The following is a 25178-nucleotide window of genomic DNA, read 5'->3' on the forward strand; positions in this document are numbered from 1 at the left end:
AAGCAAAACAACAGAAGCAAACCCCAAACTTAACTAAGACAAGAAAACTCCACAAAGGTCACCCTAAAGTTTCCCAGGGAGCTGAGCAGGTGCAGCCGCGCGAGCTTTGGCGGGGTGTTTGGACAGGAGTCGGCTCAGTCGGGTTCCCACGCGGGCATGTGCGGGTGTGCTCCGAGGCCGCGGCGCCGGGCGGAGCCTGGGCTGCAGAGCCGGCGCTCGGGGCGGGGACCGGGCGCGGCCGTGCGCTCGGGGCGGGGAGCTGGCCCAGCGTTCCGTGCAGCCCGGCCAGGCCGGAGCCAGACGGCGGGCGGGTCCCGCGCCATGGGGCGGCTGGTGGCTCTGAGTTTGCTGGGCATCGGGCTGGCGCTGCTGGGCGAGCGGTTCCTGGCACTCAGGTAGGTGCTGCCGAGGACCCCGGGTCGCGGGTGCGCAGGTTAGGATGGCCCAGCTGCTTGTGGAGGCACTGGCGATCGAGCTTCTACAGCTCGGAGAACCCGGCAGAGGGAAGAATTTTGCATTGCCACCGGTGTCCCATTCAGCCGGCCCAGCCCACTGCCACCACGACCTAGAGACTTTGTGAAAAGTTTCCCGGCCTTTGCTGGTGGCAAAGGAAGTTGCTCTGCCTAGGCCGACAAGTGCGAGCTTTGCAAATTTCCCAAGAGCAAACACAGTGCTTTAATTTGAAAACAAAACTATTACTCATGCTTGGACGCTGTAATTATACAGTTTTATTTCAGGTCACTGGGGCTGTTCTCCGCAGCCGGAATCCATCCCTCCCCAGCATAATAGTTGGGGAAACTTCACTGCTCCAGTCTTGGCGCTGGAGATCAAAGACGCTTGAGAGAGGCAGCTACTGTTCTTACATCATTTCCTTATTTATTCACCAGAGCTCCAGAAGCAAGAGCAAGCCAGCGGTTGCTAGATTTTAACTACAACGAAAACCTTCTGGGTAGACATCATGCTTTCAAGTTACCAATTCAAACTTTATAAGCCTCTTGCAAAAGAGTTCCAGAACAGTTGAGCGCCTACTAGGTAATAGGTGCACCTTTGCCCCAGGTTCCTGTAAAGAACTGGAAACCCTACGTGAAGCCCTCTCAAATTTAGGAGAAAACTATCCTAACTGGATATCCAAAAGAGGAAAATGGAACACTTTCTAGGGTTAAAGAGAAAAGATGCATTCCTCCGGAGGAAGAGCCTTCTGAAGGCTATGGTGGGTGAAGGAGACCATCCGCTGTGGCAAGTGCAGCGCCAGCAAAGGGGCCATGTTAGGGAAGGCTGGGGGCAGCACCCACAGGGCAGCATGAGGTCCGATGAGAAGGGCGGGGCAAGCCTGCATGGTGTGTTTGAGGCTGTAAAATTGGGCTCTCCCTGACAGGCAAAAGGGAAGTGTTAGTGCTTATTGGTTGTTTAGTATCAAGCCGATCTAAGGGGTTGTGCATTGTACAAATGAGCCCGAAGCAGAGCAATAGTAGCCTGGATATTAGGATCTCCTGGAACCCTGATGGCCAAGTGGCACCACGTGACAAATTCTAATTCCATTGGTCCCGGTGGGGCCTAAGCCTTTCCTTTGATTTTTATTTTTTCCGACGAAGTCTCACTGTGTATCCTCGATTTTGAAGCCCAGTCTAGTCTCGAAACTCAGGATTCTTGGTCTCCTGACTTGCTGCTATTACAATCACACATCACCACAATACACAGGGTTTTGTTTTCTTTGACGGTTAGCTCTTTCCTAAAAATCTGCTGTGTAGCTCAGTGACAGAGCACTTGCCCAGCACGCATGAAGCTTGGGGTTCCCACCCCAGCACCATGCTACAACTCTCTTGATAATCCTGTGTGATAGTATGGCGCCGTCCGGGTAGAGAGCTACTAAACTGGATGTGGGGAAAACAGTTAAAGCATCACAGAAGGTTGGATAAAGGAGACCCAGACTGCATCTCTAGGAATGAGCAACAAGGCCGAAGTGATAGTAAGGCTTGCAAAATGATTCCAATGTCCCCTAGCCGCAGCTCCACTGGGCGATAAGGCAATGTGAAGAGTGTGTGGGGGTGGGAGCATTGAACAAGGAGGGATGCTTATGCCCGAGGTAAGGAATGGCAATGTTGGCCTTCATGGTAATGCTTCTGCAGAACATTCATGCATTTGATGGGTTTGGGCTATGTTTTGTTTTTGATCGGCCTATAGTAAGTATTCATACTTATGGGCTACGATGTTAATGTTTCAACATATAAGACCTATGAGGATTAGCACAGCCATCACCTTAAGCACTTGCTCTACTTTTTGAGATGAAGATAGTGAAAACACCTTCTATTTTGAAGCATGCACTATTGTTAGTTACAGTCACTGCACCACTGAAGACAGTAGGACTCCTTGCTCCTGCCTGTTAGCCCAGTGCTGTACCCTCTGGCCAATGGCAGAACTCCTTGCTCCTGCCTGTTAGCCCAGTGCTGTACCCTCTGGCCAATGGCGCTGCCACCATAGCTCATCCGCAGCCTTGGACAACCACTATTATTCTCCAGCTTCTATCAGTTTTCACACTTCTCTGTGAGTTTTCCCATTTTCCTTCCTTGCTTCCTTCCTTTTCTTCCTGACGTCCTTCCTTGGCTGTCCTTAAACTCGCTCCCTAGACCAGGTTGGCCTTGAACTCACAGCGATCCACCTGCCTCTGCCTCCTGAGTGCTGGGTTTAAAGGGGTGCGCCACCATCTACCACAACTGGCTCCTTCCTGGCTCTTTAAGACAGGGTCTCTCTCACTAGCCAGACTGGCATCTGCCATGAAAATCTTGTTTCAGTCTCCTCAGGACTAGATTACTGACATGCAACACTTTGCTTCTCTGTCACCCTTTTTCTCTCACTGAATAGCATTACATTGTATCCATTTTACATGTCTACCACATTGTCCTTTCCCATCTCTCTTTGCTAGGCCCTTAGGGAGTTTCCATTTGGGAGCTGTTGTGTATAGTGCTGAGAAGCTATCAGAATGCTAGTGTCTCTACAGTACGAGTTTCATTTCCTTTGGCTATATGTCCAGTACTGGGATTGCTGGATCCTATACAGTACGTCTACTTAAATAAATCTTAAGGCATCTCCATATTGTGTCTACAGTGGTGTAACATTTAACATTATCACCCACAGTTTAAAAAAAAGAAAAGAAAAAGGTTCTCTTTCTGAACAGGGTGTGTAGCTCAGTGGTGGAGTGTCAACCTCTGTGGGACTGTGTGTTTAATCTCCAGTAGAAAGATGTGCCCACTATTTCTTTAGCTCCTTTGGTAGCACTCATTCTAACTAGAGTGAGACAGTATCTCTTGGAGAGATCCATTTGCATCTCCCTGATGACTAATGATATTGGTTATTTCTTCACAAGCACGTTGGCCATTGCTTGTCTTCTAAGAAATCTCTACTCAGGGCTTTGGCTTATTTGGGTTTTGTTTGCTTGTGTTGCTTGGTTTTGCTAATGTGTTATGCAAGTTTCTTATAGGTTTGGGCTATTATCAAATGTATCTCCGATGCATCCTCCCTTTCCGTGGGTTGTGTCCCGAATCTGTTGGTTGGTTATTTCATTCTACAGAAGCTTTCCAGTTGGATGTAGCCTCTTGTTTCTGTTTCCTGTGCTTTCAAGGTCTTGAGGCTTCAGTGATTTTGTGTCATCTGTTCAGCTCTCAGTATTAAGAATAAGACACAAAAATTCCTGGGCTCATCCAGTCATCACTAATGGTTAAATCATTAATGTTTCCACGAGATGAATTTTTCTTAGTCATTAGTCAACTTTCCCCCTGTTCTTACTAACCTTAAAGTCCAATGTTTAAGTCCCTTTGAGTGACAAGTATAGTTACAGATTTATGCAAAGTAAACACGGACCACAACTAATGTGGCTGGGGAGATGGCTACTGGTGAATGCTTGGAATGTAAGCACAGAGACCTGAGTTTGAATCCAAAGTACTCACATAAAAATCTGACAGGGCCATGCATGCCTGTACCCCCAGGCTGGCTCTAGGTGATATGGTGGAGAGCAATAGAGGAAGAAACCCATGGTCCTCATATGATTTCTACATGGATGCACATGAGTGCATACATCCATATCCACACATCCACAACGCGTGCGCGTGTGCAAGCGCACACACACACACACACACACACACACACACACACACACTGAATGCAAAGGGTAGATAATTTATATTTATAACTTGGTGCTAACTTTCTTTACCAAACCCTGACTGAGATAAACTTTTCTGAGCAGTAATTTTGTACCTGGTGACTTGGTGACTTTGTTGGATAGTTGAAGCTCCAAATGAGATGATGTGAGAATTTGGGGGTTGGGGAAGATCAGTGTTATGTAGTTAGATTGTTCCCTGTCCGAACCCCCACAAAACAACCATGTTTACCAGTTAAGTTTTGGTTTCATAGAAATAGAAAACCATTTCGTGTGTGTGTGTGTGTGTGTGTGTGTGTGTACTGTACTATATGGATGTTGGTACATGTATGAATTTGTGTGTGCACACACATATACACTCAGACACTGAGTGTCTTCCTTAATTACTTTCTGCCCGGAGCTCAGTGATTCCGTTATCCTGGCTGGCCAGTAGACTCCATGGCTTCCAGTGTCTCTGCCACCCTAGTACTGGGATTTCAGACCTGTGCTACTATGTATAACTCTCACATGGGTGCAAAGGACCAAACTCAGGTCCTCATGTTGGTACAGGAAACACTTTACCAATGAGCCATCTCAGCACCCCCCATCATTCTTAGCAATATAATAACATATTTTTAGTGTAAGCATGCAGTTTGTGACGACAACATTACACTAAGGGCAGGTTTAACTGGCTACCCTGTATTAGTATGGGGACCATGTAACTGAAGCATAGCCTGAGTCTCCTGCCTGCAGTGTGGTGACAAGATCAAATTCAACCTGCTCCTCTTAGAGGGCTACTTCAAAGAACAGGGTGCTCCGAGCTCCCTGCTGGAAAGGCTTTTCAGAGCAAGCTGGCGCTTTGTGCTGCTCTTTTTGTTCTAACTAGCCCCTCTATCTGCTATTCAATTATTAAAAATGGGACTTTGGCTGTCAAGCTGTTTCTCTCTCCCAGGATGCCCACTTAAATTTCAACTTGCATTTTAGATAAACAATGGAAAAATTTTTGTTAAGTTTGTCCCCAATGGGTAAATGTCATTGAAGTTGTCTTTTATCCCGCTGAGCTGTAGCTGGCTAAGTTTCCCCGGGGAAGATGCTCCATTGCCACCCTTTCTGCCCCTCCTTTCTTGAGCAATGGAGGAGAAAGTAGAAGTCGGCTGGCACTCCCAGGCTAGTTGCTGTCTGTTGCAGAGACAGACATGGACGAGTCGTGAGACTTTAGTACACCAGCGAACAAAGCGTGGGCAGAAACCCCAAGACATAAGTCTCAACAGTTTTCTTGGATGCTTGTACCTTCAAAACTTTTAAAAAAATTTATTGTTGTCATTAGTGTGTGTGTGTGTGTGTGTGTGTGTGTGTGTGTGAATGCGCTCCGAGGACAACTTCTGGGAGTTGATTCTGTCTATCTACCTCAGGTTCAGGTCAAGACTGAGTAGCAAGTACTTCTATCCACTGAGCCATCTCAACAGCTGATGCCGATGCCTTTTTTCATAACTCTAACAGGAAAGCTCTAGAGTTTTCTTCAGACCCCTTGAGAAGGGGCAACCTTTTTAATTTCTGGTTTTGCCATCCTCCTCATTATCATTTATTGTGTGACTACAATGTGCTGCTCACTTTGTCCAGAGTCTAGAACTTCTTGGGTAGAGAGATGGCTCAGTAAAGTGGCCACTGCACAATCATGAAGATTTGAGTTAGGATCCCCAATACCCCTTAAAAGCCACCAACGTGAATGTCTGTCTATAAACCCAGCACAGAATTGGAGTGAAGAGATGGTAACCCTGAATGAAGCTTATTAGCAAGCTAGTTTAGCTAATCAGTGAGTTCCAAGTCCAGTGGGAGCTTTTCTTTCAAAAAATTATGTGAGCAGCTATTGAGGTAGACAATTGTGGTTGACTGTTGGCCTTCACACATGCATGTACAGATACATACACATATACCCCCAACACACATGCACCACACATGCATACCCATACATTAACTAAGAGAAGAACTTCTTTATATTAGGCAATAAATAAGTAAACTTTAAAAGGAAAAAAAAATACAGGCTTTCATGTAGCCCAGGTTAGCCTCAAATTTCCTATGTAGCCTGAGATGGCTGGTCTTGGGCTTTAATGTCTGGTCTTCCTGCCTTTATTTGCTGAGTCCTGGAATTAGAAGCCTGTGCAGGCAAACCTAGTTTGTGCTGAGCTAGGGACCGAACTCAGGGATTTGTGTGTGCTGGGCAAGCCCTCCACCAGCTGATCTATGGTCCCCAAAGGTACATTGATTGACACTTGACAACAACGGGCTTTTGCTTTTGTGCCTTCACTGTCTCCTTAGATACTTTCCCTTCTCTAATTCATATGTAAATAACTGACTTCTGGAAAGATTAGCTGTTGAGTCCAACTGAGAATTCCTTAGGGCTGTGTCTGTGCTCTTGAGTTTCTAGTACCCTATGGCCCAGTTCCCGCAAAGCGTCCTGGCTTCCCTGTGATTGAACGAAATTCCCCAGGTTTACATGCCTAAGAACAAATTTCAGTTACCTAGTGGAAGCATTGCAGGGGCCATAAGGGCAAATTCCAAAGGGCTTTCTAAGTCTGTGTATAGAAGATAAAACTCCCTTTTTATATACATGTGTACACAGAAGATAAAGTCCTGTCAACTTTTTAAAATTCAAAGGCAGAGGGATATGGTGAGGAGAAAAAGTCTGGCTGGTGGTTGCCGGGTTCCCTTTACTCAAAGCACGCTGCACCATGGTGCTGCATGTCTTACTGCTCCCTGTCTTCAGGTGAGATGACAACAGCCCTCTGTCCAGATCCAGTCTAGGTAGGACCTGCTGTCTCCAGAATGAAAAAGAGATTGATTGCCTGTTAATGACTGTCATTTAAGAGTTCATGGTTAGTAGCCAGATAGCCCAAATCCACTGAAAGTGCTGTTTACCCTACAACCTGGACTAGAAAGCTTACTTCTGTGTTGAGGCAATCACATGGAACTCAAACAACTAGGTTATTTGTATATTTGTATGACTTAACTGTTCATTCTTGACTTTACATCCTCATTCCCCTCAAGAGTGCCGAATGGCTGCAGTTGTAGTGTCCCGGTTGTAGAGGAAGAAGGGATGGTAGTTGGCTTTCTTTTTGTGTTGTCCCCACTAGGGAGAATTTTTTTTTTCAAAACTTAACTCCTTTGAATACACCTACATACAAGAAGGTCATGGGTCTTCCCACCTCTCCCGTGGGAAGACCATGGAAGAAGTGTGAGAAGTGGAGGTGGTGTTGGTCCTGGGAAGCCAAAGCATCTTGGGTAGATAGAATATATATTCCAGTCACTAGCAGGGGCAGAGAGCCCTTCCAGGGAAAATGACTAGCAGTTACCTCCTGGAGCAACTGGGCCATGGAGGATTTAAGCAAATCTCCTTCTCCTTCTCTAATAAAGGAGAGCCAGGGGAAAATTCTTTGATTAACTAACAGTCACACTCAGCTCTCCTGTGACTCTATAGTATTAATACTAGATACATTGCGTCTATAGCCATGGCACAGCACGCCTAACCCAGATGAAGATGGCCCTGTTTAGTAACAGTGCATTAGAACCTGCAACCTGGAATAAATTCCATTTAGTTGCACAGTTTCTCAACTTAATAGTCCTCCAGCTCTCCTTTGGGAAGGTGGATGACCATTGTTGCCATCCCTAGTTGAATATAGTGTAGTAGGCCTCATCAGCAAGTTGCATAAAACTGGCATCCACCGCGACCAGTTGATTAGATGTATCTCCACATCTCCACATTTCACAATGTCAGTGGAATCTGGAAGTTTTCTAGGCTCATCCTTACTGTATCTGTGAAGAAGACTGCAGGGAGCCACTGACCTGCCTGCCAGGCGTCATGGCTGTAGTACTGATAGCTCAAGAACCCATATCTCTTCACCCTTGTCTGAGAAAAGAACCGAGAGAAAAGCCAAAGCTCTCAAATAGCTGCAAGGAAGCTTGCCTCCGTCTCTCTGAATTGGGTTTATCGTAGCTCAGATGGGGCTGATGGTACCCAGTTCACAGGGTGAGTTGAAGAACTGAATGAATTCACTTAAGTATATTGGATAAAACAGTGACCAACGTAGATCCACGGCAACCAGGTTGGAAGTGCACCAGTCCCTGTCAGTTTGCAGGCTGCAGAACAGAGACAGAGGGTTTTTACTGTTCTTCCTTCCATCACCACGGCCACTGGCGTCATTTTTATCAGTACTGTTCTTGCGACAGCCGCTTCAATTATTTATACCTCTTTTTGTTTCTGCTGTTTGCCTCTTAAACTGCTCTAGGAACACATAGCACTGAGATTCATTATATTCTATTACATTCTTTTGAAAACTTTTATTTATTTAATGTATTTTTTATTGCCTTTACATACTCACAGAGTATTTATTTCCTTTATGGCTGCCTTTCAAGGAATGTAATGTTAGTTGATTGTATTATTTTTGTTTTGGCACCAGAAAGGTGGCTCAGAGGGTGACGTGCTTATTGTACAAAACTGACGTGTGAATTCTATCCCCAGAACCCATTAATGATGGCAGGAGAGAACCAAATCCACAACATTGCCCTCTGACCTCTACATATTGTAAGACCTGCTTGCACCCCCCCAACACACACATCCTCACAAACAATAATAATACGTTCAAAGCATTTTTCTGTAAACTTTACATATGCTTTGAACAGCCACGTGTAGTTGGCACTGTGCCATAGGTTCTGGGTCATCTAGGCCCAGGCATCCTTCCTTTTGGCTAAGCCCCCTCTTCAGGCCTGGGAGGCAGAAGTTGTCAGAGACTGGGGCAGAGGAGCACAAAGCAAATTGTTATTTGACTCTTGTGTATGGCTTATGGCAACCAGGTTGGAAGTGTACCATTCCCTGTCAGTTTGCAGGCTGCAGAACAGAGACAGAGGATGACAACATGGGAGGTGGGTGCAGAAAGCCGGGAGTATGTGGCCTTCAAAATAAGTTTCCATGTGTGCTGGCTCAGACTGCCTGGCAGGCCTCAGGGGCGGAAGGGAAGTAGGAGGTAAGCCCCTAGTCCCCAGCATTCCTTTATTACTGCTTTTGAGTCTTCCTTAAACAACCCCACAACACACACGTGCACTTGAGCAAATAATTCTGTTAGTTACAGATGTTACTGCTGCTCTCCAAACTTCTAATCTCAAAAATATTATCATAAGGATGCGAACTTCCTAATTCCTTAATAACTGTTTCTGAGTCCCTGCTGCGTGTCAGGCTCCCACAAATTGCTACTGTCTTTTAAAGTTTTTAATACTGGAGACATCTATGTGTCACGGCTGGTCTCAGTCTCTCTGTATCCTCTGAGGATGAACTCAGACTTCTGATCCGTCTGCCTCCATCTTCTGAGTGCTGGGATGGAAGCCGCGTGCCACCACACTGAGGAGCATACTCAAGGCTCTGTGTGAGTCAGGAAAGGACTCGACCCATGGCGCCACACCCTCAGCCTTTTTCTTTCTTTCTTTTTGAAATTGCATTCATAGTTTGACTTTGTGCACATGCTGGGGTGAGAAGGATACCAATGTAGAGGCAGAGGACAACTTGTGATAATGCTGTCTCCTTCCACCATATGAATCCTGGGGATGGAACTCAGGTGGCCAGGTGTGGCCGCAAGTACCCTTACTCACTGAGCCATCTCGCCGTGAGCCCCACCTCCCCCAGCTCTTTCCTTTTGGTAGCTTCTCATAGAGGGAGCTCACTGCCATTTTTCATCATTTGGGTCCTCAGCAGAACGTTAGGCTTCTGGTTGAACATCTGCCCTCCCTTCCCAAGATAGAGCCATGAGACTACCGAGCTGGTGCTGTTTTTTTTTTTCCAGGAAATTGCAAGTGTGTGTTATTTATGGAGTCCACAGCTCTGTCTTTCAACCCTGCCCATGTGGAGAACTAAGTGCTCCATGCAATTAATGTTGTTTCTTGTGCTTTGTATGTTCCTTTATATGTTATGGCTTGCTCTATGCCACTTAAAAACCTTTCTGAGATGAAGCAGGAAACACATACACAAATAGTTTTCTTTTGTTTTCCACCAGAAATCGACTCAAAGCCTCCAGAGAAGTAGAGAATGTAGACCTTCCGAACTGCCACTTGATTAAAGGAATCGGTATGTATGAGAAGATGCTTGCAGTTTGTGGTACGGTCTGGTGCTCACTGGCAGGTGCTGTCTACATCTCTGCTATCATTCAGTACTTATTAATACAGCTCATTTGATCAATAGATACCTCTCTGGCCCATTCCTTTTGATCTTAGGTTTCCTGTATTTCTTCTTTCTTAGGCCAATTCATTGTGTATATGTTTATTGTTTTATTTCTGGTTCCGTTGGGGACTTCTTTAAATTGTTTATATAGTTTTATAGTTAAAATTTTATATCCCTCCTGTAGTCTGTGTTCTGATATCTTAGTGGTTAACCAGTGGTGGGAATTTGGAAGGAAGGTGTATTCTACATAAGTAGGAACAGTACTGATCTTGCTCACCATCCTGTCACCAACATCTCATCTTCTCCCTGATGTACAATTATTGGTGGATTTATTAAGGCAACTCCAGTCAGTAGATCATGGGACTCTTAATCCCAGGGTCATGGGTTCATGCCCCAGATTGGGTGCCAGATATTGGGGGATATATTAAAGCAACTCCACATAATTAAAAAGGAGGCTTATTTTGGGGTAACTTACAGCCAGTAAAGGCGTTGGTTACAGGATCCAGAAGAAGTGGAGTGAAGTCCAGCGGTATTCTCTGGAGAACTCTGCTTGGTCTACTATCCAGCATTCAGGATCACAAGGAACCAAGAGACCTGGCACATCTGGATCTCGGATCTTAAGGGCTCCCATCTTGCCCCTGCCCCAGGGGCAGGTCATAGGTAGGCATGGCAGTTACCAGAAGCATCACTAGGGTAGTACTTCCAGGTCAAAGCTGGAACAGCTACCCACTTTATACAGTTGATGCTTACTACTATTTATTGGAAACAACAACAGCAGCAGTGTGTTAGTGACTTTTCTGATGCTATGAAGAGACACCATGGCCAAAGCAACTTATAAGAGAAAACATTTAATTAGGGGCTTGCTTACAGTTTCAGAGTTAGTCCTGGGCCATCATGGCCAGGAATGCAGAAGCATGCAGACCGCCATGTTACTGCAGCCGTAGCTGAGATCTCATATTTGATCCACAATTTTCAGAAAGATGGGCCTGCTTTTGAAACCTCAAAGCCCACCCTTAGTTGCACACCTCCCAGTCTTTTGTAACCACCTTCTCTAACTGGGGACCAGGTGTTCAGAAGTACAAGCCTAAGGGAGCCAGTCTCATTCAAATCACCGGAAGACCAGCAACAAACTCTTGTTTGATCTTCTTAGCTGTGACACAGAATGGAGAGCAGATAATGAGAGTGGGTCCCTCCCTCCTGACTCTAGGAAGGATGTGGCATGGTGTCCAAGTCTCAGGGGCAGCTTCTAAGAGCAGCTCTGGTCTTCAGCAGACTATGAGGGATCTATCTGCACAGGTACAGTGGGCCTCTCCACCTTCTCTGTAGTTTCCTCCAGGGCAGAGTCCCCGTCTTGTTGGTTTTTACCTTTGCCATCTACCAAAGTCCCCAGGAGTTAGTAAATTCTTAGTAATTACTTTTAACTTATCAATAGGTAACAGAAATGCTGGCCTTTCTTAATGGTAGCCCATGGTGTGATTAGAGATAGTCAGATGTCAGAACACCTTGTTTCCTGCTCTGGTTCTGCTACACACACTGCAGCATGAACATGGGCAAAGCTTGGGCTTCCTGTTTATTGCTTTTAATGTTGACTTTGAAGGTTTATAGACTCAAAAGCTCTTGGACTTTTTTAAAGAATACTCTAAGATCTGTAGTATGGAAGGAAGCAACATTGTGCCCCTTCTAGCCTTTGTGAGACAGCGTCTGGCCATGGGAGAGAGAGCTGGATTTTGTTCAAAGCAAATTAAAATTTATCTTGTGCAGAAGTGTCCTGCTGCTTGTAGTCAAATAACACCGTTAATAAGTTTGAATATTTCTAAATCAGAGTTTTTCACTTAATACTATGTTTTGCCCAATTCTATCCACATAACTACCTTCCTTTTTAATAGCTGAACATTGCTCTCTATGAGAAGTTCATATAAACATTTTATGTTGCAATCTAAAGTGGTAAACAGAACAGTCTTCAGCAAACTTCATTCTTTCTCAGAGGCAGCTCTAGAGAGTCCTCCATGGACTTAGTGCACATGCAGGTAAATATACACATGACTGTTGTCACAAATGGTATCCTAATGAGCTGTTGTCCTTCCACTAGCACCAAGAATTGGAATATGTAGATCTATCTCTCAGGTATGTACAGGTGTCTGTATGTACAGTTTGTGTGTGTGTGTGTGTGCGCGCGCGCGCGCGCACGCGCGTGCGCACATGTGTTCCTGCACTCATTCACAAGTGAATGTGGTGGGGTGGGCATTTGTGTGTATAGGTGTTCAGGCTACAGGACAAGCTCAGCTAATGTTTCTTAGGTGCTATCTCTCTTGCTTTTCTTCATTTTGTTTGGAGACAGCTTCTCTCATTTGCCTAGACAGGATCAAACTCAGGTCTTTGTGCACACAAGGCAAACACTTCATCACCTGAGCTGTCATGACCGTAGCCCCGCCTCAGCCTGTCTTTTGTTTATTTCTTCGGGGGGTTGTTTGTTTGTTTGCTTGCTTTTGCTTCAGTCTATGCAGCACTGACTAGCCTGGAACTCCCTGTATAGACCAGGCCAGCCTCAAACTGCTTGTTTGGTCTCAAATCATAGAATATTTCCATGTTCTGTGATTTATTTGTTAAGTTTTCACTTAATGGACATTTGGTATATTGTGAGGCTTTTGTTTCTTTAAATTTTTAAAAAGTATGTGTGGTAAAGTGCAGAGTTCATCATTTTAACCATCTGCAGTATAAAATTCAGTAATGTTAAATGTATTTTCATTATCAGAGAACTTATTCTTTATGCCAGGCTAAACTGGAACTCACTTTTGTAGCTCAAACTTACCTTGAACTCCTTAAAATCCTTCTGGACCAGGAGGTGGTGGTGCACTCCTTTAATCCCAGCACTTGGGAGGCAGAGGCAGGTGGATCTCTGTGAGTTCGAGGCCAGCCTGGGCTACCAAGTGAGTTCCAGGAAAGGCGCAAAGCTACACAGAGAACCCCTGTCTCAAAACAACAACAACAACAACAAAATCTTTCTGCTTCTGCCTTGAAAGTACTGGCATTACAAGTATCGGTCCCCATGTTGGGCTTTAAGGCTAAAAAAAAGTCTACTGTATATAAGTGTCACATTTGTTTTCCCATTGGGCTGCTAATTATACCCTCTTACCTTACCTTATAATTTCCTGCCCAGATTACAGAGCATTTCCAGAGGAATCTCATTTTAATCATTAATTCAGCAAATGAATTCTACAGACTGCCTTAGAAGCAAAAATAAAAAAATTAATAATAATAATAATAATAATAATAATAATAATGAAAGAAAAAGGAGGCAGGGTATTTATTAAGGTACCTAATATTTTAAAACTGAAGGAATGCCTGATGTAGACTAGAACACCCTGTTTCCAGGACATGAAAAAGGAGAAATGGCAGCAGGGAAGATGGAAGTGGGAAAGAGGAGAAAATCAACAAATGCTGATCTAAATATCAAGTTGGGGAAACCGGCAGCTGGTCGACCTTCCAACTGACTCTCAAGGGGAATTGTGTACAAGATTTCCATTGCATTCTTTCTCTCAACGATATTATAGAGCTGCCTCAGTCTACAAAGTTATGCCTTATTATTAAGTATTCGCATGAAACAGATTAACCCTCAAACTTTCTAACTAAGTAACTTACTTTATCCTGTTCGGTCAGAATATATAAGGAACATCAAATGAAACCTTGTTTGTTTATTATATTAAACATAAAGATTTCATATTATTTTTCTTTATTAACTTTTTAAATGATAAATGTTTATGTTTCTTTGGAGCACAGTATTTTATACAAATGTGCAATTGGCAATGATTAAATAAAATGAATCAGATTTCCATCTCCTCAGATACTACTACTACTAAGTGTTGAACATCTTCAAACTTTCCTTCTTTGTTGTTTTAAAGTACCTACTTAGTAGGTATAGACTGAACTTACTCTACTATGCTATAGAGCATCAGGACAATGTCCAACCCTCTTTTGATATGAATTGTTCAGTCTGCTATTCCCCTGCCTCCTTGTCTTCCTAGAATCTAGGAAGTTATACTTATATGGTATAGTCTCTATTCTGTGTGACAAATAGTTTTTTTAATTTCCACGACTGAGTAAGAACAGGTTACCTCTTCTCTTTCTGAGCCTGGTTGTTCTGACAACACAAAATCTTCCAGGTCTTGTTACTGCAGATGAGAGGATATTGCCCTTTGCCTCTTTGTTTTTGTTGTAGAGAGGTTTTTGGTTTGGTTTTGGTTTTGGAGACAGGCTTATGGTCTAGCCCAGGTTGGCCCAACAGTTATTGTTTACCTCCATCTAGCCTCAAAGTCATGATCTTCCTGCCTCAGCCTCTTGAATGCTATGATTACAGCTGACTCAAGATTTCATCCTTGTATAATAGAATAATATTCTAATACAACTACAAAGGAAGTCTACCAAATTTGTTAAGTCTACATCCAGGGGTGGACATCTTGATTGAGTCAATATCTTGTTATTGTAAGTATCGCTGCAATAGCATAGTCATACAGATATGTCTTTTATTTAACGACTTCATTTCTTTGGCTAGCTACTCAATAGAGGGATTGTTAGGTCATAGGTAGTTTGCTTCAGTGAATCTCTTCACTCTTGTCCACAATGACTGTATTGTTTACACACACACACACACACACCACCACCACCACCACCACCACCACCACCACCACCACCACCACCACCACCGGCAGCCAGTAAAACTTCTCCTTTCTTCTGCATCCACACCAACATTTCTTAGTTTGGGGGTCTTTTCAATTAAAGCCATTCTAAAGGAGTGAGATGTATCTTATCTTACTGTAGTTTAGATTTGTACTTCCCTTAATAATTAGATATTCAACTTTTTTGTTGGCTCTTTGTATGTCTTCTTTCGATAAATGTTTACTGGGGAGAGTTGCCCATTTATCAGCTGGATTTTGTATTTTGGTGTTTGGTTTTGCTCCGGGATTATCTGAATTCTTCCTGCATTCTGCACACTAACTCCTTTTCAGATGAACAGCTGATGCATGTGTCCTCCTGTTCTTTGCATTTTCTCTTCGCCTTGCTGAAAGGTTCCTTACACAAATGACCATCATTGATCTTGCATTTGTGTGTTGGTGAATAGAGACTTAACAGAGGGACTTCTGTCTTTAGGAAATATTTCAAGTTTTGGTTACCATCACTGAATTACCATCAAGTTGACAAAACTGATAATGCCACCAATTTATAACCACACTAAGTCCCAACAGCATTTATAGTAACTGCACAGCAAAAGCAAAGTCTCTGTGTTACTACAGAGTTTCTCTGCAGGTTTCTCTCAGGTGTGCTGCTGACCCCATGTTCTTTTCATGTCTTTCTCGTGAGTGTGTCCACTTTTCTTCACTGCAGTCTTTGTACTTTCCTAGATCCTTCTCTCTGCTCTGGGTAGTTCTCATAGGGCTTCTCCTTCTTACTACCATCCAGTCGTTTAAGGGGAGCACCCCAACTCAGGATCAAAAGCCAGGCCGACTTGATTTCTGCTGGATGATGCAGCCAGTGCTAGAACTGAAGGTTTTGTGGAGTCCCAAGTAATCCAGCAACTTACTTTATCCTGTCTCCTGACAAGAAGAGAAGAGGAGAGAGAGAGAGAGAGAGAGAGAGAGAGAGAGAGAGAGAGAGAGAGAGAGAGCGAGCCTCAGAACTGGTCTGGCAAGACCCAAGAGACATCTATGAAGGGCGTTGGGCAAGAGTGGGAGGCAGGGTCACTGAACTCTTTGGTTACTTTTGCTATTGAGTTAATAATTGTCACATTATTAAACAGCCCTTGGCTCTGTGAAGACCACCTTCTGTGATTTTCAGTCTCAGAGAAGACAACAGGGCACAATCAGACACATTACTGGACAAACTGCCAAATGTGTTCCTGTTACAGCTCACTGGAATGGAGCGTGCCTCTGAGGACAACAAGCCCAGTAGCATTTGAATTCTGAGCAGGCATCTGTCTGCATTTGTGACCTTTATGTTGTGATGTGTGTGAGCTGCTGTCTGGAACTGGAGAGAAGGGGGAGATGTGTCACCTATGCCCCCTCTCCTGAAGTGTTTAATGCCTCTGAGGCTCTTCAGAAGCCAACAGAGCGGAGACGATAAGTGATTAGAAGCACATTTGGGATACATTTTTGGATCTAATTACAATTGTGCTTTTTTTTCCATTCTGTTTCGTTTTTGCTCCGTGGTTAGCACACACCATATGAACATTTGCTGAGTGCCATGTTAGCAATGTGTAATGGATAATAAAACTTCTGGGTATAACTATTGACAGCAGGTGCTTATCCGATGGTCTTTGATTACAAGGAATAAGTGTGCTGGGCCAACATCCCCATGGACACAACAAACACCTTTTTGAGGTAGGCACAAGGATAAGGATGAACTATTTGGGGAGACTTTAGTAGCTGTGCACTTGATACTTAACACTAATCCATTCAAGAGTGGAGACTCCATCCTGCTAGTGCTCTGTTCCCATCACACACACACACACACACACACACACACACACACGCACGCACGCTCACACACACGCTCACGCACACTCATACACACACTCCAGTGCTACCTTCACCATCACTGGAAATGATCTCATTGTAATTCTTAAGTGTTTTAGATGTATATCTATCACATACCATATCATCATGTCTGTCAATCAGTAATAGGTATTAACTATGTACCATACAAGATGCATATTTTCTGTGATAAAGAAAGTCAGTTTACTACTTACTGCATTTTTCACTTCCTCCTGGTCTATCTTATAGGCAAGCTTTTACATACTGACAATTTTATGTAATACCAGCATCTACATAATCAAAAGTACAATGACAAGAAATGGTTAAATTGAGCTTAGCTTAAGACTCAAAATAATCTCCTTGTCCAAAAGCTAGGCATTCAGAGTTATAGACTAAGACAAAGTTTTTAACTTCTCAATCACTGCACTCCTTTCTCCTGAGTTTGTTTTTGGTTTAGACCTTTTATCATCTACTCTACAGTCCACCTGTGTAAACAACAGACAGACAGGCCAGGCGGTGCTGGCGCACGCCTGTAATCCCAGCACTCGGGAGGCAGAGCCAGGCGGATCTCTGTGAGTTCAAGACCAGCCTGGGCTACCAAGTGAGTTCCAGGAAAAGCACAAAGCTACACAGAGAAACCCTGTCTCAAAGAAAAACAACAACAACAAAAATAGACAAACAAGCCCAAGTCAATGTAATACAGAGTTACTTTTTCTTTTTTTTAATGACACACAAGAATCTGAGAGCTAAAGAGCACAGATAATTATTCAGAAATTGTACATTATTTTTAAATGTAGGATCTTTTTTCTGAGTGATTGACATAGACACCAGAGTAGTGAATCAAAAATTTAGAAAGAGATAGGGTGTGGTGATATAGGCCTGTAATCCTGAAACTTGGGAGGCAGAGGCAGAGGCAGAAGAAACACCATAAGTTCAAGGCCACCTTGGTCTATCTTGTGAATTTCAGACTAACTTGAGCTACAAAGTGGGACTCAATGATAATAAGAATAAATAATAATGATGACAGTAACAACAACAACAAAAATAGGCTACAGTAACACACATGTACCCTTTTGGTTTTGTTAAGGGCTAAATCATTGTCTGAAAGTTACAGTAGTTAAAGAAGTTTGTTTTGATTTTTCTATTACATGATAGTCTAGCAAAGGGACTCAGAGTGATCAGATGGCTGCTTTTCATGTCAACATTCACTGGCAAAGGTTAATGAGGTAATAAAACTGTCTCCAACATATTGCTTCCATTTTTGTCGAAGATTACAACCTCCTTTGTTGGCATTTCTTCGCAGGAAAGGGTAGGAAAGAATGCACATAGATTTTTTTTTTTTTATCTTATTTTGCCGAATGGTTGTGTCTGTCTTCTATCCTCATGTCCTATTGACCTGAATTTACACACGTGTTCATCAATTTCAGCAAGAAATTGTGGCAGCTGTGTTGTCACGTGTCTGTTGCTAAGAGGGAAGCAGGAGGTGGGACCATAAAACCACTGGCCTTCTCTGACACAGATGATCGACAGTTCCTGAAGTAACAAGAAATAGGCGAGTGTGGATCCAGGGAAGAGCTAGCCTTCTCTGACGCAGACAGACAGTTAATGACGGGAGAAGAAGGGTCTAAGCAGATATGCTAATTGAGAAGAATTTCTAGAGAAAGGGTTTTCAAGAAAGCTACAAGATTGGAGCTGGTGATGATTTTAGTAAAAGGCATGAAAGCAAAAATTTGGGGAGAAAACACCAGATTTGGAATTGTCCGTGACTGAATTTACAAAGTGAAATCTATCTATCTATCTATCTATCTATCTATCTATTATTAATCTATCATTGTGTGGAAGTCAGAGGACAGCTTTGGAGAGTAGGTTCTTCTGTAGGCCCCAGGATTCAAACTCAAATAGTTAGGCTGTGTGACAAGCTCTACCCACTGAGATATCTTGCTGCCTACATGTAATGTTTTTAGGGAGAACCAAGTTGTGGTTTGAACAGAAAATTCACTAAATAAAAGGCTGATACTCGTAGGTCATAACAAAGGATTCCAATCCCACCTTCCCAGTTGGATACATTGATTGATTGATTGATTGATTGGTTGACTGATTAACTGATTGATTGATTGATTTACAATCTGCTTAACCTTTCAGAGGCTTCCTTTTCTTATGTAGAAAATATGAGAAAATGATACTGCTTCTCAGTATTCTGAAATTATGGGAATTACTTACGAAGAGCTCATAGTTTGTAAGCACTGAATTCCATTAGCAGCTATGTCTGCTGATATCACTCTTGGGTCAGAGAAGGGAGAAAGCTTCTTCCTGCAGAAATGATTTCACTTGGAGCCATTGGAGGGTGATGGGAGCTGATAAAAACTGACTGTTCTATAGACAAGGATATGGGAAAGTAGATCTGGAAAACGTTCCAAAATAAGTGAGACACAAAGTTCAATTTCCTCACTGGAGTTGGGGCCATAGGATTAAACAGGGGGATAAAAAGGTACAATGTGGCTGAAATGAAATGTCTTTGAAATTTGTGTTCTTAGTTATTAATACATTACTGGCATTTGTAGAAACTTGTATCTTTATCTTGTTATTGAGTTATTTGTTCATTTACTTATGTATGCATTTAGATTAGAGGTTGGTGATTGAACACAGCCCCACACATGCCAGGCATGAATCCTGTTACAAAGCTATTCCTGTTGCCTGTAGAAAGTTTGAAAAGCAAAAAGAATAAAGTAAAAAACAAAACTCACTCATCCTTCTACTCAAGAAGCAGTGCTGATGTTTTTGTTATCCTTTTTTATATGTATAAATATGGACATGAAGTTAAATTTTCTCAAATGATTTTCAGGGGGAAAGTGAATTGAGTTTCTACTACATGGGCCCAGGAAAAAAATCCTTCAACTGAAATTACATGTGTGTTCCTGTGTGCACATGTATGTGGACCACCTGAGGCCAATGATAGCTAACTCCTAAACTGATTTAGACATTGTGAGAGTGTCTTTTTTTTTTCTTTCAGCTCAAACCTGAGCTTCATAGATGATAATAACAATATAGCATCTAATGTGAAAAGTTGAACATACCAGGATATTTGGTGACATTTGGAGTTTATCACAGCCCCTTGCTATAAATCAAGGACCCTTGTCACAGAAAAGTTCTCCTCTGCAAAATAAACAAGACATTTTTCAGTGTGAAGAACTTCAGCATGCTCATAGATTTCCCAAAGCTCACCTGTGGCCCTCTGGGGACCCAAGGTCCCCTCCCCACCACTAGAACATGCTTAAGCATCTTTTGTAATAAGACTTCCTTCTGAGGACCTGACAGGGGCTCACTGTTATAAAGTAAACTTTCTTGTGTTCTCAATTAGTTTTTTTTTTTTTTTTTTTTTTTTTTTTTTTTTTTTTTTTTTTTTTTTTTTTTTTTTTTTTTTCTTTTCTGGTCTATGATCAGGTAAGAGATGCAGGGGAAAAAAAGCTACCTGTGGGCAGTCATGAATCAAAACCAGAATGGTGGCATAAATGCTTTTTGGTTTTCACAGCCTAGAAATTTTCTCAGCCGTAACCTTTGGAGTGGTCTTAAGGAGGAAGATTAGATCTTGTGGACAGAAAGAAATGTGTCATGATTTGGCTTAATGTAAGCCATTTTTATCCCTTTCTTCTGTTTGGGTCTCTATTATCTGCCTGTGAAATGTGTACAGTGAGGCCATGGGGAAGGTCTTTCACCTACTTCTTTGCTATACTGTGTGAAGTTACCAACAACAATCAATAGCAATCGATAGTAATTGCAGCCTAGCCCAGAGACTGGAATCAGAAGCTGGGGTGAACATAAGTTTACCATACTTTTCATTAATTTTATTTTGCTAGTTTTTCCTATAACTTTAAGATTAAATTGGAAGTTTTATTTGCTTATGAGAACAAACAGCCACTTTTTCTTTTCCTTTTTTTTTTTTTTTTTTTTTTTGAGAGAGAGTATATAATCCCAGGTGTTTTCTCTCTGTTAATGAGAAAAATGTCTTTTTGCTTCAGACTGAATAAGCAGAGGGGGGACAGGAGATTTGCATGGTTAAATGACTGTGGGCCCTTCCTTGTGGAAGTAATATTCCCCTGTTGTCAATTACTTCTACATAGACATCTGGATGTTTACCCTACAAGTGTGCAGATGTCAGCTTGTTCTGTATGGAACTTGAAAATGTGGTGATAACTTGACTTTGATTTGAGTAAACATAAAATATCTAGCATTTAAAGTCAGAAGTTCATTGTGGGAGAGAGTTTAGACTGACATTTATTAAAAACAATAGTGCCTTGGAAAAGAAATTGGAACCATCCCTAAAGAAATAGACACTCAGATAAAGTAAACAAAGCCACAGTTATGCTATCATAAACCAATAGCCGTATTTGATAATGGCATTTATCTCCTCCTTGAACTTGCAGAAGCTGGTGCTGAGGACATTGACATTCTTCCCAATGGTCTGGCTTTCTTTAGTGTGGTGAGTACCATCTTCTTGTCCTACACACCGTCAGGGACAGACCAGGGCGTTCATTTAAGCCCATAGAATAGAAACAGATTTTAAATTCCTCACCTCTCGAAGTAAATTTGGAGAAAAAGACAGGGCAGGCTGGATTGAGCAATGTCCTTCAGCTTTTCTGATGCGGAATTGAAGAGTCTCTGCTAACTTATCAGTTGACTTTTGTCTCCCAGCTGCATAGCCTGGTCTGCAGAACGAGTTCCAGGATGGTCAGAGCTATACAGATAATCTCTGTCTTGAAAAAAGAAAATATAAAAATAAAAACAAAACAAATGTTTAGAGCAGAGGGATATGGAATAGTTGAGGCTGTTACTGTAATTACAAATAGTTATTACCCTCTGTAGTGCTCCTGGCGATGGAGACACATTACTGTTGAGAGACATGAGTGAAGAAAGAGGATTATTAACTGCTGACATAGGGTTGGTATGAAGTACTGACACAATGGTAGTTTATTCTGCATCTTGGGTCAGCCAGCGTGAAAGTAGGCAATCACAGATAGATTTTGAAAATTAAGAATTTCTTCTTATGTCCCTTTTTGCGCATAACATCAGTCTTTATTATGAGTGTTTTTATTGTGCCCTTAAATGTACATACACTGTGACTACATTGCATTACTAAACTGCACACAGTGGTGAGTTCTCATGCAGTTTATTATAACCAGTAAGGCTTTCCTTAAGAATAGAAGGAGTACTCTGCATCTTATAGTTAGCCAGATAACCCAGTCCATCTCTGCAAATACGTAAAAGCTGTTAGTACATTCAATACTCACTCAATTAAAAGTTCCAAGGGAACTGGAAATAAGGGGAATTCCCAGAAACTAATAGCAAGTACCATTCTTTTGGGGGACAGGGGCGGGGTCCTGTTTCAAGACAGGGATTCTCTGTGTAACAGCCCTGACTGTCCTAGAACTTACTCTGTGAACTACGCTAGCCTTGGACTCACAGAGGTCCTCCTGCCTCTGTCTCCCATTCCTGGGATTAAAGATGTGCACTACCACTGCCCGGCTAGCGAGCACCATTCTTGATCATTATCATCATCATCATCATCATTATTATTATTATTATTATTATTAAATTAAGAATTTTTTCTTTTCATTTTATATACCTACGACAGATCCCCCTCTCTTCTTTCCTCCTGCTCCCCCCAGCTTCTTCCCCCCAACCCATCCCACATTCCCCCCTCCAACAAGGTAAGACCTCCCATAGGGAGTCAGCAAAGCCTGGTACATTCAATTGAGGCAGAGCCAAACCCCTCCCCACTGCATCAAGCCTGAGCAAGACATTCCATCATAGGTAATGGGCTCCAGAAAGCCAGCTCACGCACCAGGGATAGATCCTGATCCCACTGCCAGGGACCCCATAAATAGACCAAGCTACACAACTGTCTCGCTTATGCAAAGGGCCTAGTTCAGTCCCATGCAGGCTCTTCAGCTGTTGGTCTAAAGTTTGTGAGTTCCTACAAGTTTACTTCAGTTGTCTCTGTAGATTTCCTCATCACGATAGTGAGCCCTCTTGCTCATCTAATCCCTCTTCCTTCTCTTCAACTGGACTACCAGAGCTCAGCCTAGTGTTTGGCTGTGGACCTCTGCATCTGCTTCCATCACTTACTGAATGAAGGCTCTATGATGACAGTTAAGGTATTCACCAATCTGATTACCAAGGTAGGCCAGTTCAGGCACCATCTCCACTATTGGCAAGCACCATTCTTAACAGTGATGTGTAAACCATGTTCCCATTGATGTTCAAGAGGATGAAAAAGTGTTGTACCCCCAAACTATTGCCAGTCAACTGCAATACCTAATAACCTAATACAACAAGAAAAAGAAATGTGGGGTAGAAACCAAAAATGGTCATTATTTTCAGATAATGTGAGCCTCTATTTTTTTTAAACAACCCAGAGAGTCAACTAATAGACTGTTAGTAATGAGAGAATATGTGGGCTCAAAATGAACATATAAAATACCAGAGCTTTCCCCATGCTATACCAAAGACCAAGGGATTAGCTGTGTTCCATTCAGACACAGGTACTCACTTGGTGATTAAGGAGTGGGGGCATTGGTACTAGAATACGTAATAGACATCAAAAGAACAAAATAGAGAGTCCCCTAACAAACCAGTATGAAAATGATGGTCCAGAACAGGGAAAGGAGATACTATGGATTGAGTTATTTGCCATGCTCTAGGTTCTGAGCTCTAGCAGGAAATAGAAAAGAGTCCTGGCTTATGTCCCTACCATTCTGGTCAAGATGAGATAGAGATGGGGCAGTAGAGAATGATGGTTCTGGTGTGTGTGGCATCATGCTGTCATTTGGGAATGGAGATTAGATCTGTCTGGTTCAGGACATTGCCCTGAACTCAGGTGGATGAGAGTGTGAATCTTGCCCATTTAGTGAGAAGAGACTTGTGTGTGGCAAGGGCAGTACACAAGCCCCGAGGCTTGGGCAAATAAGCTGAGTGGAGGTGGTAATCTCACCACCGTATATTACTTCTCCCTTGCCCCAAGCAATGCTATCTACCACATAGTACTCACATAGGCATTGATATGTACGCATCCCAGTGGCGCTGTTTGGATGGAGAAAAGGAAGCCATAGGAAGAGGGAAGGTCAGGTCAGGTGGATGTCGCACATGGAAACTGCCTCACTGGAAATGTGACACCTGGAATAGATGTAGATAAACTGAGGAATGGAGCCCTGCATCTCTGCAGGGAAGCATTCCTGGGCAGTGGTTCTGGGAGTCAACTCTGGTATGAGAACATGCTTGCTTATTAAGAAGGGTCAGGAAACCTGGATGCCTAAGGCATTATGGGTATGAAGGAAAGTCATGGGATGAGGTGAGAGATGGGCATGGGAGGTAGGGGGGTGAGAAAAACCTGTCACAAAGGGCCTTCAAGCCAACCTAAAATCTTTTCTTGTAATAAGACTGAGTTGGGAAGCCATTAGATGTGTCATAATCTGCCACAATCTGGATATGGAGGGAACATAGACGTCAGGAAGTAAAGGCAGAAGCAAAGGAGCTGTTTTTCTGGTCCTGAAATGTCAGTGGGGGTAGCCATGGAGTTGTGGAATAAACTACCCATCTCTGTACAAAGGGATGTCCTTTCAAGGTAGCATCAACAGACTTCGCTGACCGGTTGTCTGCCCTGCTCAAGCCTCCCAGCCTCTTGCAGAATGCAGGTCCGGGATGTGAGGGTTTTCACAGTTCATATGTGACTGTCTACTCTCCTGACCCTCAGCTCTGCCTGGAGTCTCTCAGCCCACCACCCGTTTGGTAGCTGTTCCAGAGAACCGATCTGAGTCATCCGTCAGAGCTCAACAAAATGATCTGTTGTTTATCTTTCCAGCTCCCAGGTCCTTTGATTCTTTTGTTCTGTTTCCTTGGTGCTTCTACCTATCCACCCTCCCTTTTTCTTTGTATCTGTGGCTCTGCGCCACCAACTTTAGGTGATGCTGCTTATCATTCACGTGCAGTACATACCTGACTCAAGAAGGTACTTAAGCCTCTGTGTTTCGCTTTTCCTCCCACTGTTCCCAAAGGGCCTCAAGTTTCCAGGGCTCCACAGCTTTGCACCAGATAAGCCTGGAGGAATACTGATGATGGATCTCAAAGAAGAAAAACCCAGGGCGCTGGAGTTAAGAGTCAGCTGGGGCTTCAATTTGGCTTCATTTAACCCGCATGGCATTAGCACTTTCATAGATGGTGGTAAGAGCTGATGAGCTACCGAGATGAAAAAACACACAGTGCTCAGTGGGGCACTGTGGAAAATAACCTTGAAACACACACACACACACACACACACACACACACACAC

General features: G+C 43.1%; 1 protein-coding gene across 1 annotated transcript in view; it reads left to right on the forward strand.

The window, feature by feature from the left end:
• Positions 1 to 225: 225 nt before the first annotated feature.
• Pon2 (paraoxonase 2) overlaps positions 226 to 25178 on the forward strand; it is a 32841-nt gene continuing 7888 nt past the window's right edge. Inside the window, exons 1-4 of the mRNA XM_036182684.1 lie at positions 226 to 395; positions 10168 to 10238; positions 21277 to 21332; positions 24904 to 25069. Of these exons, the coding sequence (XP_036038577.1) occupies positions 322 to 395; positions 10168 to 10238; positions 21277 to 21332; positions 24904 to 25069 (367 nt within the window). The 5' untranslated portion in view covers positions 226 to 321. The remainder of the gene's footprint in view (positions 396 to 10167; positions 10239 to 21276; positions 21333 to 24903; positions 25070 to 25178) is intronic.

The sequence above is a fragment of the Onychomys torridus genome, chromosome 3, assembly GCF_903995425.1.
Source record: "Onychomys torridus chromosome 3, mOncTor1.1, whole genome shotgun sequence".
Taxonomy (NCBI): Eukaryota; Metazoa; Chordata; class Mammalia; order Rodentia; family Cricetidae; genus Onychomys; species Onychomys torridus.